Source organism: Haliotis cracherodii, unplaced genomic scaffold (assembly GCF_022045235.1).
Source record: "Haliotis cracherodii isolate W230 unplaced genomic scaffold, xgHalCrac1.p SCAF_17, whole genome shotgun sequence".
NCBI lineage: Eukaryota > Metazoa > Mollusca > Gastropoda > Lepetellida > Haliotidae > Haliotis > Haliotis cracherodii.
In genome coordinates, this window is record NW_027266272.1 from 9,066,902 (window position 1) to 9,088,049 (window position 21,148).

General features: G+C 39.8%; 2 protein-coding genes across 7 annotated transcripts in view; one reads left to right on the forward strand and one right to left on the reverse strand.

Moving 5' to 3' along the window:
* Window positions 1-2,789, forward strand: part of LOC139464878 (WAS/WASL-interacting protein family member 1-like) — a 49,715-nt gene extending 46,926 nt beyond the window's left edge. For all 3 annotated transcript variants that reach the window (XM_071246445.1, XM_071246447.1, XM_071246446.1), the window contains one exon: window positions 1,148-2,789. In XM_071246445.1, coding sequence (XP_071102546.1) covers window positions 1,148-1,188 — 41 coding nt within the window. In that variant the 3' untranslated portion in view covers window positions 1,189-2,789. The remainder of the gene's footprint in view (window positions 1-1,147) is intronic.
* Window positions 2,790-14,711: 11,922 nt separating this feature from the next.
* LOC139464880 (lysosomal cholesterol signaling protein-like) overlaps window positions 14,712-21,148 on the reverse strand; it is a 47,202-nt gene continuing 40,765 nt past the window's right edge. For 2 of the 4 annotated variants that reach the window (XM_071246449.1, XM_071246448.1), the window contains 2 exons: window positions 19,453-19,593; window positions 14,712-18,685 (listed from right to left, as the gene is read on the reverse strand). In XM_071246449.1, coding sequence (XP_071102550.1) covers window positions 18,469-18,685; window positions 19,453-19,593 — 358 coding nt within the window. In that variant the 3' untranslated portion in view covers window positions 14,712-18,468. Of the gene's footprint in view, window positions 18,686-19,452; window positions 19,594-21,148 lie in introns of those variants that run through there. The other 2 variants (XR_011653131.1, XR_011653132.1) reach the window with 2 other exon arrangements.

The window sequence follows — 21,148 nt, forward strand, 5'->3', positions numbered from 1 at the left end:
CGATGTACTAAAAACAATGAGATCCAATATTGTACGCAGTTACTTCCCTTTAGATGTGCACTGCTTTACAGCGCATCTCGTGTTATGGTCATGGCGGCAATAGGAGTTTGTATGCTTGTTTATGTAGGGAGGCTCTTTCCCAGGTTGATGGAACACACCTGTTTATTTGGTTACTTACTAGTTTAAACAAGCAAAAAAAAGCACCACCCACCCGCACTATATTTTCAAAAGTCATTGCCAATTCTTTTATGTTTTTAAGCCTAATTAGGCATGTATATCTCTGTTTTGAGTTTATAGGACATGTAACACATTGGAGGCAGCACACAAACACAAAAAGTTGCCAGAAACAGCATTTTAAGCAGAATTATTGTAAAAAATATCTGTTCATTTGTCTTAAATACTCAATGGACTGGGCCCAGGTCAGTAAAATATATTGAATACCCAATGTGAGTAAATACTCAAAGGCTAAAACATGATCTGGAGCCCAGTGTGCGGTGGTGGGCATGCTGCTTTGGAAGTGCTCCCAAACCTATGCTGGTCATTAGAGGCATCAGAATAGACCTGGGGGTCAGGCTCGTGGTTGATAGGGTGTCATTGCACGCCGGCAACGTTGATCGTTGCTCTGAATATGAATCACTGGATTGCCTGGTCTAGACGTGATGATTTACAGGATGTCAACATATAGCTGGAATATTGCTAAGTGCAGCGTTAAACAACAAACACTAAAACACACATGCAATGCCGACTCTGGAATAATGAAATGTGGAAAAATTAAGAATCTGAAAAGCCTTGGTGTTTTTTTGTTATGGTGCAATGAGCAAATTTGAGTGTTCAGCACAAACAATCAACAAATATGCTGATCAGGGCTCTTGAGTATTTTGGGAGATATTTTTATGAAATTATAACCTCATTCTTCACTAAAAAAGGATTGTTGTACTGAATGCAAATTAAAATCCATCAGAATTTAGGAGAGTAACATCTTAATACAAGATAATACTTTCATTATTTTTCTGTCATAAACGTTTGGTTTATCCTAGATGAATCTCTGCTATCACCTATGTGTAATATTTCTGTGAGTTTAAGGAATGACTTGTTACCTTCCTATCCCGGGATGTATCATTAATCTTATGGCCCCGTCTTGTTGCAGGAAGTCAAAGAAGAGCACCTCCACCTCCTCCCCCGCGGTGAAAACAGAGCTGGTTGACATAGGAGAAACATAGAAGTCGAATACTATTGCTGTGCAATTGTGATCCTGTTGTATAAAGAAGACTATGGGAAGCCATCTTGGATCACATCTGCCTCGAGATAATCTATGTGCTCATCGCGACCCCTTATCCAGGATCGGTTGATTCTTCTGGGACATTGGTTTCATTTCTTTTTAGGAAGATTTTGTTTTTCTTTCATATACAATTTGCAACATTGACCATGTATGAATAATCGATAAATGTGTCAACGCTGTCATCATGGAGGTGGATCAGTGGAGCGTGTCGTCAATGTCAGTGATTGACAACTGCCATGTTTATATCAAAACAGGACTACGGCATTCAGTAATGTTTCCAGGAAACAGATATGGTGCAGAGTAACGAAGCACAATACGTATGTCAATATTTCTGTCTGGACACTGGACGCTAGTTCGCTATTGACGTGTATATAGGTGGCGCTCCGCTGGACGTGTATATAACACAACCAACACAGTCATTCATCTCTGCTTGTAGCTTCGATGTTGGAGTGAGATTGTGAGGTGATTGTATTCGCATGTATCCTGTGTTTGGACCTATACATTGCATCTGTTTAATTATTTGCATTATTCCAAATACTGCTGATGTTATGTTCTGTTTGCATGTGTAGCTTGTATTCAAAAATTTTAATTCCAACATTTTGTGCTTATTTGACAATGTCCTGTACATTGTTGGATAGAATATGCGTTTGTGTAAGCTGTTGAAATATATTACTCTGTTTCGTACATGCATTACCGCTAATTTTTATAATGAATCTGATACGACAAAATTATTCACTTATAAAGTTAAAGAGGGATAATATATATAATTCTAGGTGAGAACTATCTCAAAGTATTCAATTTCCCACTATGCAAAATATGAATAACCCTTTTCTACTTCTTATAGCTACTCGGATGTAACAGTGTAACAATGTCACCTTCTAGCTTTATACCAAGGCACAGGACTAAGGCCCTTCCATATTCGATGTAGATACATAGGGCAAACTGATGGTGCAGAATCATTCCATTCCATGTATTTAGTGGTATTCATTTGCATGATTACATGTATTTATCTCCCTTTGGTGTTCCTATAGATCTGAGGCCTTTGTGTCAGTTATGTCCCTTGACGAGGAAGACTGGATGTCAACATGCATTTATATATACTTTTTTTAAATCGCTTGTTAACATCTGTAGAAAGTAATGTGTTTTATTTGAAATTGATCATTCTCTTAGCATCGCCATCTTGAGATCTCACATGCTCTGGTGTGTTTTGATGAAGGTTTGACCTCAAGGGGACGTAACTGACACATGTGACAGGATTTAACACCAGCACTGTATTCTATTGGTGAAGGAAAGAGAATTGCTCAAACTGAGACTTTACTGTGAGTTCAAGCCAATGCAAGAATGCCCATATTTGTTTGTAATTTGCTAAAGATGATGACAGGAATAGATGCAGTACTTTGCTGCTGACATAAATGGATTAGATACGCTAGAAATACTTCAGTATTTCAGTGTCAGTGACTTGCATGTTCCCTGTGGCTTGGGCAGCGCATACTTCACTGTAAGGAGTTATCTCCCTATCTCCCTTAGCTGTGCCAGTATCTGCTAGTCATGGGTTTGAATGCTACATTTGCACTGATTATGGTATTTGGTGTGTCAGCAACATTATTGGGCTTGTTAGCTTCAGTGATGAGTGTCCATGACATGTGGCCCTCTCTTCCAAGGGCACCCTCAGTAACAGGAATACTGTTCAGTGACTATTTACCTGTCAGTTCTGTATAATTCCATATTGGCTAATCCTTAACTTGGATTCATATTCCCAAATGAATTAGGCATGCCAGAAAACTATGATCAGGGCCTCAAGGCTCGTCAGCACCATACCGATACTCGTGGGTGTCACCAAAGTGGTAAACGTCCGAGACCTTCATCACTTTGTGCTGTCCTCCCAAATCGAGATAACATGCTATGTTATAAGCAGTGGCGTATCCAGAGGATACCCCTTTTTAATACACCTTGCATGTTAACTGTGCCCTTGGCTGAAAGTAATTAAAAAAACTATTCCTGGCGGACTCCTGTTTCGGAGATACAACCATTACAGAACAATATGTATTGAAGATGCCAGCTGAAACAGATATATGTTGATATATTATGTGTATTATATCAATGACAGGACCATCTGTGATGGGTATTCTTGTATTGGCAGAATGGCATCCAAAGGACGAGGGATGTTACATGTAGCATGGCTTCACATCAGACCTGGGACTGAAGGGTGGGCTGAATTATAGACAGAGGACTTGATATTTCGGGATTTCCTCTGGTCTGAATTCAGAGTATTTTACTTGTTCTAAGATAGGTATTTTTTCAAAACTAGACAACTTAATCCAACTTTCCAATTGAAAAAAGGAGGAGGTCAATGTACATTCTGTTGAGCTTAGCACAGTGAATAACTGGTCTTTACTGTGAAGACTAGAAAGTAGGGCTGGGACGAGTCTGAATTTATTACCCGGGTACCCACCCCCTATTACCTGACCCTACCCTACCCGGGTACCCACTGTAGGTCTCAGGAGATAGGTACAAAATGTCCGATTGGGCATTTGAAAAGTCAGAAGGAAGGCGAGCATTTGTGACTTGTAGTGTTACCATAGAGTTCTAGAAACTTTTTTTGTCATTAAACAATATATCACGTGACTAACCACGGGTCCAGATAGTCCTGTGGGTACCCGGGTCCTACTCAGTACCCACCCGACCCGAGTGCCCGTTACCTGTCCCAGCCCTACTAGAAAGTCACTGTCTTTAGAGATTTACTTAAGGTGTTATTGATAGTATTTAAAACATTATAAAGATATTTTAACCACATATGGATGAAACGTTCAGCTGTAAGAAAACATAATTTCTGTTAGTCTTCTTGTTCTCTGGAGCATGTGGATAAAAATTGCATTTAAGTATCTCCCTCAATTTCTACAGCGACATTCAATTGATGATGTACAGCGTTATGACTATATACATGAGGTTATAATGCAGTGATGTCATAGTTTATTGAACAGTGCAGTACTAAACTGATTCACTGTTGCCATAAGCAACAAGCGGCCAGCTGCAAGATGGGAATTAATCCTTGTTTTGTATCATATTACAACCCGTCTCTGACCATTTAACCTCCAGTCTATGATTCTCTTGTGTTTATTGCTTCATTTTGATGATCGTTGACTTTAAAAAGTAGGTAGGTGGATGTTTCAGGGGCTTAGTGGATGTTTCAGGGGCTAAGTGGGTGTTTTGGGGGCTAGATTGATGTTTCAGGGGCTTTGTGGATGTTTCAGGTGCTAGATGGATGTTTTGGGGGCTAGGTGGATGTTTTGGGAGCTAGGTGGATGTTTCAGGGGCTAAGTGGGTGTTTTGGAGGCTAGATTGATGTTTCATGGGCTAGGTGGATGTTTCATGGGCTAGGTGGGTGTTTTGGAGGCTAGATTGATGTTTCAGGGGCTAGGTGGATGTTTCAGGGGCTAGGTGGATGTTTTGGGAGCTAGGTGGATGTTTCAGGTGCTAGGTGGATGTTTCAAGGGCTAGGTGGATGTTTCAGGGGCTAGGTAAGTGTTTCAGGGACTAGGTAAGTGTTTCAGGGACTAGGTCGATGTTTGGGGAGCTAGGCCAATGTTTCAGGGGCTAGGTGGATGTTTCAGGGACTAGGTGGATGTTTCAGGGACTAGATGTATGTTTCAGGGGCAAGGTAAGTGTTTCAGGGGCAAGGTAAGTGTTTCAGGGGCGAGGTAAGTGTTTCAGGGGCGAGGTGGATGTTCCAGGAGCTAGTGTGAAGCTGTGTGTACAGAGAGTGGTTCAACAGAGATCGGACTTCCAGGGCTCACTGTATGTAGTGGATATAGTAGTTATTCCACACTGTGTATAACCATTATACAAGGCAACATGACATATCTTTTATATTGTACAGATTGGGTGGCACTCTACTGCCACTGTTGATTTTAATAGACCCAACGCAGGTTGACTATGTTACAGATGACGATAAGGGAAACTGTAGTCACCTAATAAGCACTGGCTTGTAATAGTATTGAGATTTAAGGTCCCACTTGACACTATGTTCAACAAGGGAGTTTGATGAAACTGCACATGTAAAAATATAAATATGTCTGTATTATTAAAATGATCTTTGACAAGTCTGAACATTTGCCCCAGTGTCTTTTGTATTATAATCGCCCTCTTTGCATTATAAATATCAGTAGAATGCCTGTGTGCTTACTGGGGAGAACGATGGTGTATATATTCATGATGCGTCTGGAAAGGGGAATTCGGGGCTGATAGTTTACAGTGACTGGATCAACATTTCACTTTCAGTGTTTGAGAATCCAACCATCGTTAATGGAAGCAAAATATGTTATTCTTAATCAATGTTCTAGTTGCTACAAGCTGCAGGATTGCTTATTCGGTTTTAAGCCGAATTTACTCACTAATTTGAATGTTCATGGAAATGTAGGCTCCTATGTAGACATGTTAGCCATTGTTTAGATAAGATTATCTTTCTGAATACATTATTTGCAGTAGTAAAGAGAATAATCATTATAAATCACTAAATTTAAGATGAAAAGGAACAGCTTCTGCTTTGTTGCTTCCCTTAGATGTAACAGGATCTCCTGTGTGATTGAATCCCAGATTCAGACAGCCTATCATCACCTTATCCTGTGGAGTTCTTGAAAGTGTAAATGTTGAAGACCTGCATCACTTTGGGCTTCCCACCCACATTAATCTGTGGTCTGACTGATATACTCTTTACCTGGAGTGTTGACCCGGACTTATTGCAGATATGATATTAGTTTCAACTTACCAGTCCTTTCTGTTTCCAGATGGATCTTGAATACCGATCTTACATTCTGTAGCTCTCCTAGATAAAACTGATCATATCACCTGGGAATTATTGTGTGTTATTTATAACTGATCATAATATACACATAGTGATGCAGTTTGGCTGTCTCACAGTATGGATTAGGGGCGGTCGGGTAGCCTAGAGGTTAAAGCGTTCGCTCGTCACGCCGAAGACCCGGGTTCAATTCCCGACATGGGTACAATGTGTGAAGCCCATTTCTGGTGTCCCCCGCCGTGATATTGCTGGAATATTGCTAAAAGCGGCGTAAAACCACACTCACTCACTCACAGTATGGCTTGGGAGAGACTGAATGTGGTTGGTGTTTGTCTGGGAAGTTTTAGAATATCCGATCCAGATCTTGTTTGTTTGCATGTGATATAGCAACAAAGTCCCCGTGGTAATGTATGCATAAACAGAGGTATCTTCACTGACTCTCCTCATCTCCGTGTCAGGGTCTCAATATGTTTTGTTTGTTTATTGTTTAACACCACACTCCGAAATATTCCAGCTATGCGATGTCGGTCTGTAAGTAATCGAGTCTGGATCTGTCAATTCAATGAGCAATATTGTGAGCCACAATCCACGCCGTTGGCCAAGTCACTGAGTCTGACCACCCGCATTTAGTCGTCTCTTACAGCAAGGAGATGGTCCTAGGTGCAACAAAGATTCCCCACTGTCCAATCAAACCTAATCATGTCGACTACCATTTTCAACGGCATGGATCGTTGCTCACAATATTGATCACAGGATTGTGTGGTCTTGATTATTTACAGGCTGCCTTGATACGGCTGGAATATTGCTGAGAGCAGCATTAAACAACAAACAAACAAAATGATGAGTCTCAATTTGTCATGTATATTGTACCGAGACCTTACTTACAAGAAACAAATTGTATCACGACAATTGTATGTAATCATGGCCTCAATAAAGACAACAAACAATGTTCGTCACAGTAATGAGATTGGTACACAGGCTTGGGTTGTATGGGACTGGCTTTAGGAAGCTGTGTTTACTTGGGCTTGATCAATCCCACGATGAATAAGAAATGTCAGAACCAAACTGAAGACATCTGGCTCATCCAGGGTAGGGTTTCATTCCTCTTGAAGGCATTAAAAACTGGTCTCAGGAATTGTTTTGTCTTGTAGGTTTCTAGGATGTGCCAGCTAAGTTAGAGATATTTTTTTTTTAAGCCACACTGTTTCTTGAAATATGGTCGTAGTGTACCTGATTTAAGTCGATACTGTTAAAAAAAATCCATGACTTTATTGAGATATTTGACTGATTTGCTATCCCTTTTCACCCACATATTGCAATGCTTATCAGTGGAATCGGAAAATAGTATGGAAATCAGTGATGTTTTCTGTTTGTGTAGTTAACTTTACGAGACCAAAACAAGTCTTTATCTTTATGAGTAAGAGTTAAGACAACAACGTATCGATGCTTCTTTTAATGTGATGAATCACTGTGCCTTTCACTATTGCTGGTGTAAGTGTGAATGTTGGTGGTGTATATTTTAGCCTGTCGGGTAAGACTACACATGAGATTCAGCTGTCAAAATCTAATGTATTTCAAGTCCATAACTCACAAAACAAATCCTAACACACAGATCAGGCCAACCATTGTGGGGTTGGTGGTTTGACCCATTTTGATTTTTGTTCCTTTGAGACTTTCAAGAACAAAGGTGAAGGACGTTTGAGTGAAACGATTGCCAAAATGTGTTGCTTTCAAAGCTTCGTGTGTTTATATATTTGTAATTGTTTATTTGCAATTGTTTATTTGCAATTACTGACATGCGAGGTTGATGAATTAGGGATACTGTTTGATGTAATATGTTTGAGTGCAAAGTAGACCATGAGAAATTGGACATTGATGCTGATATTTCCCCAAAAAACACTTCACTGGCATAATACTGCTACTGTTCTGTTTCAAGGGTTAGATTGTTTATAGAGCCAGAAAAGTTTTTTTTGCCTCTTTTCAAATGAGCTCGCTCTTTATTTTTAGCCAAACTAAAACAAATGTGAACAGGCTGTTTGATTTAAATTAATAATTTTAAACAGCTGTCTGTTAGTTATTTTTTAAACCTTTTTTAATGGTGTGTAGGATATTTAAACAACCCTGAAAACATGTTTGGACTTCTTTTTTTTTATATACTTTGTGTGTGTTTCATTTTGCCTGGGAAAATTTGTAAAACAAGAATGAAGTCAGCCTGGCCTAGTTTATAAAATATGTTTCAGAGAGTTGTCACAATTTGATTTGCTGTCCAATCCATAGGGATTCCTGGTTAGAGAATGTCCCCAGTAATCTCTACTGGTCATAAGAGGCGACCCAATGGTTGTCAGGCTCGGTGACTGCATGTCATTGCACCCCAATGTCGTTGATCATTACTCACAATGTCGATCACTGGATTGTCTGGTCCTCGGGTTATTTACAGGCTGGGTCAGTGCTCAGTGTGATATTAAACTAGTAAACCAACAGTTCTGCCCGTGAGTGCATGTTTGTATTTGCTGGGTAGTTTCCCTTGCCTTCATGGTGTGCATTTACCCTTAGAATAATAACAGTAGCTTTAGATAGAGTAGAAGGAAAACGATGTTGTGGTCTTGCTGATATTTGCATTTGGATCGATTTGTTTTGAACTTCCTGATATTATTATATACATGGACCATCCCTTGCTCTCATAGATTTTTAATGTGAATGAAGTGTGATGGGCTGGTCCCAAGTTTAAATTTGGATTTATTGGTTTATAAGTAATGTGGGGTGATTTTTAAGCCTATTATTTAGCCCATGTCGAGTTAGCTCATTTAAGGTGGTGACCGTTTTGCTTGTGATTGAGTACCTGGTACTTATGATCGGACCAGGTCTTTGAAAAAAGAATTTTCATAACCGTCGTAAGAAATGTCTTGTGATTGGGGAGTACACGTTTTGTATAATCAACCAAGGATTGTATAATTAAACAATGTATAGGGAAAACCATTTGAATGACAATCATTCTAATATAGAGAAAACTTTTCCATTTGAGTATAGGATTGTTGTTCTTTTGAGGCCAGTTTATTGTGATTATTTAGAGCTTATTATCATGTTTCTGAACATTGCTTTGTGTACATGATTTGCTTTCTGAAGATGTTATAGGAAAATCACCAATACACTTGCTTTTTCAAAGTGATGCTTAAGTTACTTTTAACAAATAAAGACATTCCCCGTTACAACCTTGACATATTTGGTCAGTTAAAACAAAATGAATTGAAAAAATTATTTCTATGAATTGTCATTAACTCTTAATTGGTCTTGAAATGGATTCATGAAAAAGGGTTTTGACCAACAGTTTTCCTTTTCATAACAAAGACAAAAGTGTTGACATTGAAACTAAAAATCTGTCCCAGTTGGAAGCCAAGTACCAGTATCCATGCTCCACTTGGTCCAAGGGAGGCAACTCTTAGGGTGCACGATCAGAGTAGCACTTGGATTGTCATTTTGGCTTTGGTCTATAGTTTGGTCTTCTTTATTTATATCCTTATGAAGAAATATTCCATTTACTTGACTATCCAAAAAATAATGATTTCAATCCCAAGGCATGGCTTAATATTATAACCTTAAGACTCTTGTACAACTAATGTGATGTCACATTTGAATCCATGCAGAGGATGTCGAAGAAACCATTACCTACTTCTGTTAGGCTTAAAGAAATAAAAGTATTGGTTCTCAGGCAATAGTTTTGCGGGCAGGCAGTGTCTTAGTTTGGGGGGAGGGAGGGGTGTTGTTCAAACTAGTATGTTTTCAAATAAACAGTTGTGTTTCCAAATAAACAATTATCCATTGTGTACAATACACCTGGAAAAGGGCCTTCCTACATATATGTATTCCTGAGTAACATCCAGCATTTGACTGCTGTTGGACTTGGAATATTTAAGTCTTTTTTTATTATTATTTTTTTTAATGGAAATACCAATGAAATTTGTGGCTAACTTTATGATGATGCGTGGGGTGCCTGAGAACCAAGGCTTTTTTTAAATAAAAATACATGGGCTATTTTATTTGAGTATTTGTTGGATCAAAAGTCCACAAGTCCAAGGAGAGACCAATATGACGACAAACTGGTGTGTTAAAGTAGAGCTAAAGTCAGAACTGGAGATTTATGATGCATGACTGATTTGGATAAGTACAATGTAATTAGGATTACCGGTTCTGCGTAATTACAAAATATTTTTGTCATTGTAAATGTTATAAAATAACAATGACCTAAATGTCAATAAAAGTATTTTGAAATGTGTTAAATTATCACTCATCCAATATTGTCCAAACGATCAGAAAATTCATGATTTTCATGTTCAGTCAAGGACAGTCTGTAAATAATGTATGAAGTACAAGTTACTTTGAGCATGTTGTAAGTGGGTGACTGAGTTGTCAATGTGCTTGGCTTCATTTCAGTTGCAATGATTGTTCTGTGCCTGCTCCTTAAGTAATTTGTTTTTATGTGCTGCAATGATTAGGGCAAGCTTAGATAAGGTGCGTGTTTGTTAAATACCATAGCAGTTGACAAGCCTGAACCTATTCTAGACCATTTCCATGTTTATATTTTAGTGAATTACATTTAACTTCAACACAGTAGGTTGTATTTACAGTTAGAAATGAGATTCAGTACCCATTATCTCCAAATAATCAAATTCTTGATCTTAGTGTCTAATACCTCTTTAACTAGTTCAATTAAAAGTTCTTGATCTATCTTTTGAGTAAACGTGTTTCTTTCCTGTCATTACTAATCCCTCCTTCAACAAACACAGCATGTATCTTGTGTATAATGAGTCTTGAGTGTCTGTTCTCTTGTGATTTCAGGGGCAATGTTATATACATGCAAACAAATCTAATTTTTGAATAAACTTTCAAAATGGACATTGTCTTATGTTCCCAACCCCCGGAGAATTCATTCTCCTGATCTTTGAAGAGTGCACTCTCAAGTACAAAGTTCGGCTGAATATCTGTTGATGTTAAAGCCGGCGGGCTGTACATAATCCAGCCTGAACCAGGCAATCCAGTGATCAATATTGTGTGCAATGATCCACATCCAGGTGCAAAGACATGCATCAACCAAGTCATCGAGTCTGACCACTTGATCTATTTGCCCCGTACTTCCAGCATAGGTTGCTGTGGACCTTGTCTCACCATGAATTCCCACTGGGTTCAGCAGAGTGAAATATTGATCACTGTGTGGACGACATAGTGCAAACTTTGGACTGGAACACAGAATTGAATTTCATGTGGCAAGTAGTGAGTGAGTAAGTTGGGTTTAACGCAGCTTTTAACATTATTCCAGTTATATCACGTGTCAGCTTAATGTGGGAGGAAAGCCCCAAGTGATGCAGGTCTCAGACGTTTACCACTTCGGTGAAACCCACGAGCACGGGTATGGTGCTGACAAACCTAGAAACATAATCGTGGGGAACCGGGATTGGAACCCACAATCATAGGTTTCTGGCGTTCCAAAGGGACGCAACTCTGCACAGCTAATGGCGATGACTGGGCCACCCGTGCCCCCCCATCAGGCAATGGGGCCTGTCTTCAAGAGTCCATAATCAGCCACCCGTGCCCCCTCATGTGGCAAGTAATACTACCATAGACCTAGTCACCACCATAGCTTTGTTTTGAGTTGGACAAATGCTAAAATTCCTGACTGAAACCATAACATTAGTACTCGAGTGCCATCTCAAATACAACTGGAACATCTTGTGTGAAAAGCACTTCCCTTGGCTTGATCTAGTAGTCGGGAAAGAACTTTTCGGATTTAATTCAATATATCAAGACTGTGATTTTTTATGCCAAATTTGTGTTCAGAAGATTGGCTGATTGTGAGCCAAGAAATGGAGCTGGTGACGTCACTCTGAAAAGAAGCTTTGGTGGCGAATGGGTCATGATCATGGAATGGAGATACAGTTGGTTGGTTGGTTGTTTAACGCCGCACTCAGCAATATTCCAGCTATATGACAGCGGTCTGTAAATAATTGAGTCTGGACCAGACAATCCAGTGATTGATATGAGCATCGATCCATGCAATTGGGATCGATGACATGCATCAACCAAGTCAGTGAGCCTGACCACCCGATCCCGTTAGTCTCCTTTTACGACAAGCATAGTCACCTTTTACGGCAAGCATGGGTTGCTGAAGACCTATTCTACCCCGGAATCTTCGCTGGGACAAGTCTGTTTTGTCAAGTCATAGCGTGGGACCAGAACTAGCCTACCACCTGCTGAACATAGTAAGGCATTTCATCACTTGAGTGCAAGCAAACCAAGGATCCAAATGTAGAATCAGAAATTACTGACCGACAGATGAAACCGTGCACAGCTTGCGCTGTATACTCTCCAGGGAGTTGAAATTGATAATGCGAATGCATCTAGTCAGGGAACAAATAAACCGACAATACCATATTTGAGCAGATATCTGAACAATACATAAATGAATAAGGAAACTAAAAAATATAGGGAAATAAGTCTTACATTTGAAATAGTGTGCATACAAATTCAACATGTCAGAATCAAATGTTGAGGTGTGTTTGTGTGCAATATTTCCAATATGTATTTGGAAGTGAGTGAGTGAATATGGTATTGCGCCGCTTTTAGCAATATTCCAGCAATATCACGGCGGAGGACACCAGAAATGGGCTTCACACATTGTACCCATGTTGGGAATCGAACCCGGGTCTTCAGCGTGACAAGCGAACACCTTAACCACTAGGCTATACCCGACCGCCCCTGTATTTGGTAGACAAGGCTGGGAACCCATGATAGGTAATCCTTTCACTATGTCAAAAACTAAGTGTTCTCTAATTCATTTCCATCAGTACATAATAACACCACATCAATCCACGCAATTGAAATACGATGACTTGCATGAACCAAGTCAGTGAGCCTGACCACCTGACCACTCGTGTTGTGTTGCAGAAGACCATTTGAACCAGCCAGACCTGTCATGACACGAGCGACGACCCATGCTGCTGAGGTATCATTGACATGCCATTCACTGAGTCAACTTGATTCCTTAAGTTATCTTGCTTAGCTTGCATCGATTGCTTGAAACCTGTTCAAACCGATTTCTCCCAGGGATACTTCACAAATAGGGACATCGGAAAATGAGTGAGTGAGTGACTTGGGATTAAGGCCACTTTTAACAGTATTCCAGTTATATCACGGCGTGTCAGCTTAATGTGGCAGGAAAGCCTGAAGTGATGCAGGTCTGAGATGTTTACCACTTCGGTGAAACCCACAAGCACGGGTATGGTGCTGACAATGGGTATGGGTTAATGTTAAACTGCGGCATGGTATCTCAGTGAGACTAGTACAAGCACACACACACACACGTGCATACACGTCGCTATATATGTGCAATAATTTTGGACCCTATACGTTACACCTCACCTCACCTCACCTCACCTCACCTCACCTCACCTCACAATGTATAAACGCCCTGGTATAGCAGTTATACATCATCCAAACAAATATATCAATCATTATAACCCACACTAAAACACTACGTGTAGGAAGATATCACTGTTACACTGACGGGAGGCACGCGTGTAGAAGCTGGGCCATGGCTGTGAAATGTATGTCGCTTTAGACATAACCAGGTGAAGGCTGGTCATCAAAATGCCATGGTTGTTATGTTAGGTGGAGGTTGAGAAAGTATAGGGCACCAGTGTATTGCCTTGTGCTCCCCGTCCGCCCTCTTCCGTCTCCGAGTGAGTGAGTTGGGTTTAACGCCGCTTTTAACACTATTCCAGTTATATCACGGCGTGTCAGCTTAATGTGGCAGGAAAGCCTGAAGTGATGCAGGTCTCAGACATTTACCACTTCGGTGAAACCCCCGAATATGGTTATGCTGACAAACCTAGAAACATAATCGGGGTGAACCAGGATTCAAACCCCAAACACGGGTTTCTGGTGTGCCCAAGGGACGCAACTCTGCAAAACAAATCGCGCCGCCTTAGACGACTGGGCCACCTGTGCCCCCCATCAGGCAATGGGCCCGTCTTCACGAGTCCATGTTATAATCAGCCTTAAGTCAACGATCTTCATGCCATAATCAATTCTGGACCAGACAAACCACCAAAGTTCCACACATTTGGAGCATGACACATAATCACCCACAGTATCCACATTTTGTTGGCTCTTGTGAAAGTTAAACGTGTCTTTGAATAGTTGTGTGGATAGATGCTCATGATATCAATCACTGGATTGTCTGGTCAAGACTTGATTATTTACAGACCGCCGTCATATAGCTGGAATATTGCTGAGTGCGGCGTAAAACAACCAACCAACCCAAAACAAAATCAGGGCCAACCAGGATTCAAACCCGCGATCACAGACTTCTTGGATGCATCAATGAACCATGAACTGAGGCACCTTAGAGGACGAGGTGAACTGTGTCCCTGTACGCTCTATGACGACTACAGGATACAGAATAGTGTGTCTGCACAGAATCCACAATGGCTTGTAGGTGACGGCAAACACATCACCTCGTGCACTACATCATCGTCACCCCCTGCACTACATCATCGTCACCTCGTGCACTACATCATCGTCCTTGCCATCACATACACGAGAAACTCATCGCATCCTTCCCAACAAAACAACAAAGTTTCATTCGTTTATTTTTCATTAACTTGTTACAAAGCAAACACTGCCACTTGACAACATAGTAACAATGTGCGTTACAAGGAATACGATAACAAACGTTTGATTGTTGCTGTTCATGTGTTGGGTTCATTACTGCTTTTACCATATCACAAGCTTACACATATATATTTATTGTGAATAAATATTTCATGATTTTTCTTACAAATTTGTTGAATTAAACTTTTAATAGCCTCATAAGTGGTGACACCAGGGCCCACATGCACAAAGCAATCTTAGCGTTGAGACTATCGTAAGCTTATGTTAAAGTATTGGAGTTACGATCATCTTACCGCTAAGATCGCTTTGTGCAAGTGGGCCCTCAAATAGGCTTAACAAGAACTCAAATGGGTAATTGAACCCTGGTGACAAAGCCATGAACCGACACCCTCAAATATCATAATAACTGTATGAATAGTTGTTGATAATATCGTGTAATTGTTGAGCACTTCAGTGACCATCTGGAGAGCAATTCCAAAGTGATCCAATATTTTCTTTGAAAGATTGGTTTTACAATTTAACAAACTACAGTAAACTACGGTTATAATGAACTCAAAGGGATCACTAGTTTTAGTTCGTAATTACCGTAGTTCGCTATAAGCATATATACAGCATTTATACAACAAATGGTCGGGACTAAAAAATAAGTTCATTATATCGATCAGTTTGTTATAAGCACGTTCGTTATAAACGTAGTTTACTGTACCACATTTGCCATACTACACACCCTGCACTAACATCTGGACCAATCAGTAGTTTTATACGATTAACTAGTAAATATCAAAAAGGTTTCAGACTAGAGATGTTTGAATGAAGCTTGTTCCTTACTGTTCCTTCTCCTGCAACAAAGTTAACTTCAGTTTGATTTCAATAAGCAGTCCCTTTGTCATTTTTCGAAGGATCCAGAGCCCTTATTACCGTGAGAACAGTAAGAAAATCAACACTTTGTACATTCCGTTCACATCAGCAAAGTCACTTCAGTATTGCACAAATTAATTCAAACAAATATTTCAAAATCAAATGTAATCAAGCACATTTCAAAATATTCATATTTACATATATACATCTCAAATATCTTAAAATAATTTTACATATATAACAAAATAATTACATATTCTTTAACTTAAATTTTTAATATCTACAACTTTGATCACACATCATTCTAGTGGTAATGATTTTATGTGTGCTTCAAAGAAGCTTCAATCCATAAACCTCGGTAAAAACATGCAATTCCTTTGTATAACACACACCTACCAACTGAAATAAAACCAACAAAAATTCTGGAATGTCAACAAAAATTCTGGAATGTCCATAAAAATTAAGACACCCTTCCTGGTACCAGGAAATATGGATTAACATTTGTGTAAGTAAGGTGGCTTTAATGTCGCTTTTAACAGTATTCCAATTATATCACAGCATGTCAGAATAATGTGGGTGGAAAGCCCGAAGTGATGCAGGTCTCCGTGGTCTACCACTTTGGTGAAACCCACGAGCACAGGTATGGTGCTGTCAGACGTAAAAACACTTTCGGGGTGAACCGTGATTCTAACCTACGATCGAAGTTTCCTGGAGTTCAGATTCATTCCTTGTCCTTACGCTAATGGAAGCACAATCTTATGTCTGTCAAGGTCCTATTCGTGCAGTGACATCACAATGGATAAATATCAGAATCCACAGTACGTTCGTAGATATAAATATTTCAAATTTGTCATTTATAGTGATTAAAGTTAAAGTAAAACAATGGCTACTGAGGTGAAATATGGTTGTAACTTCGCATTTACAATTTGATTGGGTACACTACAGCACTTTGGATGGGGATTCAGATGTGAAGATAAAAATAACCTTATCAAAAGTAGGGCAGCATAGTTTCATTTGTAAACCTTGCTAGTACATACACATAAAACATGGAATTATCCGGTTTGATTGAACAGCCCTGGCAAAATACATCTGGCCTTACATGCACAAGATGTATAAAGTATGTTATAAGTTGTAGGCTTATCATGAGGGGAATATGGTTTATGTACTGTGTGGCTGTGCGCCCTGAGCCGACATGCAAATTTATCATACTGCAATGCTTGTCATTTATCACAATTTAAAACGAACAGAGATGCAAGTCATTTGTCTTGTCACCAAATGAAAGCTGTTTCTGTTCAGGCTCTGTGTCTACAGTATTCATTACACTTGGATATCAGAGTTATGATACGCCTGCTTCACGCAACAATACATAATTCCATGCTTGAGGCATAATGTGATACGAAATGTGATACTTAATTTGCGTTGTTTTTGCGCGAAAATCTCCATGTTTTATTTGGGGAAAGGGTATTGCTCTCAACCAGTTTGTATCTGTGCCCGTACTGTGATGTGCGAATTGTTGCTGAACCATCACAGCTCTATTCATACAGATTATACAAACGTAAAAACTATCTAGACATTCAACTGATTATTGTCTTTCATGTATATTTTTGTCCATCCAATCAAAAGATGAATCACATGACAGAGTACAAGAAACATGCAGGCCTACTGGTCAAATATCGGCACACATTTATCAGATCAGCATTTCTGAAATCAACATGATCAATGAGGTCCAACTTATCAGTGGAGAATAAGAAACGTCAGTGTCCTCCTTATGTGGATCTCTGACAGAATGGCAGAATAGTTGTAACAAATAGGTGATAATTTCCTCCAATGTTTTTAAATTATCTGACAAATCTTTTTGGGCAAGCTACATTTCTGTATCACTGCTCCGACTGGCTATTTGTAAAAACCTGAAATACTCTAACAAACGTATCAAGGTTCACGAGGATACATGTTCTTGATTACATCAATAAACAAAACAATACTGCATATATAATACTCCACATAACAAAGAAACAAAGGATAGAAGTCATACCAAAGAAACTTTTATGAAAAAGGCAGTTGTCGTCAAGTTGACACTTGAAACATGTCATTGTCAATGTGAGCACTAAATCAGAATCAAGACTCCATGAACTTTTTGTAGAGATGGTGGAGTTTTGTAGAGGTTGTGAAGTTTTGTAGAGATGGTGGAGTTTTGTAGAGGTTGTGGAGTTGGGGCAACCGAATGGGACTGACTGCTTGGTTTGTTATTTTCTTTGTTTGTTGTTTAACGCCGCACTCAGCAATATTCCAGCTATATGACAGCGGTCTGTAAAATAATCGAGTCTGGACCAGACAATCCAGTGATTGACTTCATGAGCATCGACCCACGCATTGGGGTCGATGACATGTATCAACCAAGTCAGCGAGCCTGACCCCCCGATCCCATTAGTCGCCTTTTACGACAAGCATAGTTGCCTTTTACGGCAAGTATGGGTTGCTAAAGACATATTCTAACCCGTAAGACTGCTTGGTGATGGTGCCACACAAACAGTATTGTGATTGAGATCATGCATGGTCAGCTTTGCTGGATGTTCACAAAGACATTCGCAAACATTTCCATACATGGTTGTCTTCTGAATTTTGTACGAGATTTCAAGTGTCCCTATCGAGTAGTATCGCATCACAGGTATTAGAAATAGCTCTTTAAATGCCATAATGTTTTTCATAAACAATAAATATAATGCCTCTAGGCAGAAACAGTTCAGAGTAGTGAACTGGTTCCTGCGTAATATCCTAGCACTTAGAGGACAGGAGAAATAGCAGAGGACAAACTATCCAAGTCCATTATCACAGTGATCACAGTCATAACGACCCAGTGTCTCATTGCCTTCTAACAGGGAACATACTCTTCCGTGTTGAGGAATTTATAGAAGTAGGGCAGGTCGTGAAAGTGGTGTTCCCCAGTCACATGGGCAATACAGCGTCCCAGAACCAGTTGCCGGCCATATGTGACGCATTCCCCACGGTCTCGACACACCCCAGCTTTCATCAGCCAATCACACAGATCGTGTCCAATAAATACATTGCGATACTTCCTTAATCGGTATCTGAAATGAAGCAAAAAAATCAAAGTATGTTTTGTCGTATTCGATACCATAATAAGTACGACTTTATATTTCTTCAATGTGGCAAAATGTTTATTAAATCACAAGCATGGTACATACATTTTACTGGGTATCAAACCCGGGGCTTCGTCATGATGCGTCTTAACTGTAACTAAGGGACCATCTGCCCAGGAACAGAGACCACAGTAACCATAGTAACGGTTGGACTATAGGGAAAGGAACAGAGACCACAGTAACCATGGTAACTGCTGGACTACTGGTCCAGGAACAGAGACCACAGTAACCATGGTAACTGCTGGACCAGGAACAGAGACCACAGTAACCATGGTAACTGCTGGACCAAGAACAGAGACCACAGTAACCATGGTAACTGCTGGACAACTGGTGAGGAACAGACACAGACAAGCTAGGGTAACAACTGGGCTACTAGGCCAGGAACAGACAAACTGACGAGTCATATTGATACAGGTCTCTAAGTGCTGGTACTTGTTGTGAGGGGAGAGCGACTGACTGAATAACAGGATGATCAATCAGTCTCCACATTCATAACGATTATCAATTGTGAAATCAATATCTGCCTGCGAATCCCCACAGCAAGACAAGCATGAGATACTGAGGACATTCCCAACCTTAATTGCCCCATTGAGGGTCTATGGTTAACTATATTGAGGGGGTATGGTTAACTATATTGAGGGGGTATGGTTAACTATATTGAGGGGGTATGGTTGACTAAACATTTGCCATCTTACCTTTGATCTTTGACAATCTGCTTCTCGCAGTTTTCTCCATGATACACTCTGAACTGATCACAAGTTAATTTGGTCTCCTCGCTGATCTCATCCCGCTTCGGAAGCTGGACAATCTCAACTCCGTAAATAAGACGCCGTGCTCTGAAAGTACACCCAAACTTGGTATCACTGCTCCTACAGGCTATTTGTCAAACCCTGGTGTTATAATTTAATTAAGATGTCAGTCACCTAGATCTAAACTTCTTCATTCAAATTTGCTTAAACATTTGTTTAACAAATGTAGCTAAAAAATTAAACGAACATGAATTTATATTCAACATAAGTGTGTGAAATATTACCATTGAAAATATATATTGTTTTGTTTTGTTTTGTAGTGGTCTGTACAGGCGCTGAATTGCTCAATGTTCAAAAATAAACATGTGGTCAAGTAAACAAAGAGACAAATTCACAAGTAAGTTGCAAAAACTGAAGATATGGTACTTCCAGTGATAGTTAAAGTTTCCGGTATATATTTTGCAATCACAGAATGGTGACTTGTTCAGGGACTGAATTGTTACAGACAGAATGTGTTATACATGTTAGACACCGGGTGATACGTGCACATAACACACAGGTGTACAGCACATGCATTATCAACATAGTACCATTTGTGAGCTTGTTAGATGTTGTCTACATTCATATATCAGACATATGAACTGTCAATGGTAAGGCAAACTGTCAACAATTAAGCATATTCACAGTTAATGGTTAGGCATATTCACAGTTAATGGTTAGGCATATTCACAGTTAATGGTTAGGAATGTGAACAGTCAGTGGTTAGGCATGTTAACATGTTAACAGTGAGGCATACAAACAGTCAATAGTTAGTCACATTAGTAATCATGGAGGTATATTTCTCAAGGCAGTGTCAAGATAACTTCAAAACTTCAAACCAAACATTCCACTGTGTAGTGGCGAGTCTCAGAAATCCGTTCTGGACAAGAACCATTTTACAGCCTCCACAGTGCATCAAGAATACCTACTTTCATCCAACAATATATTAATTTTACCCATGTGGGAATAAAACCCAGATTGGCCATGATACAGCTTACTAGACCAAACAGAAATTTAGTAGACTCAGACCTTGGACTAGTGGCTGAAGTCTCAGTAACTTCAAGCAATATTCATTCACAAAGGGACTGAGGATTTCTGCCACGATTTAGGTAATCTGCCACGATTTAGGTAATCCGCCATGATTTAGGTAATCCGCCATGATTTAGGTAATCTGCCACGATTTAGGTAATCTGCCACGATTTAGGTAATCCGCCATGATTTAGGTAATCTGCCACGATTTAGGTAATCTGCCACGATTTAGGTAATCCGCCACGATTTAGGTAATCTGCCACGATTTAGGTAATCTGCCACGATTTAGGTAATCTGCCATGATTTAGGTAATCTGCCACGATTTAGGTAATCTGCCACGATTTAGGTAATCCGCCATGATTTAGGTAATCTGCCACGATTTAGGTAATCCGCCACGATTTAGGGTAATCTGCCATGATTTAGGTAATCTGCCACAGGTTAATGGCGTGTGTCAGATCCTAATCCTGCACTGTTCATGGTCCATGTTCTAGGTATTGGTCATGCACACTGTGAACAACATTCCATCAACAATCATCCACCAAAATAATAACCTCAAACATGCTAATGCGGCTCG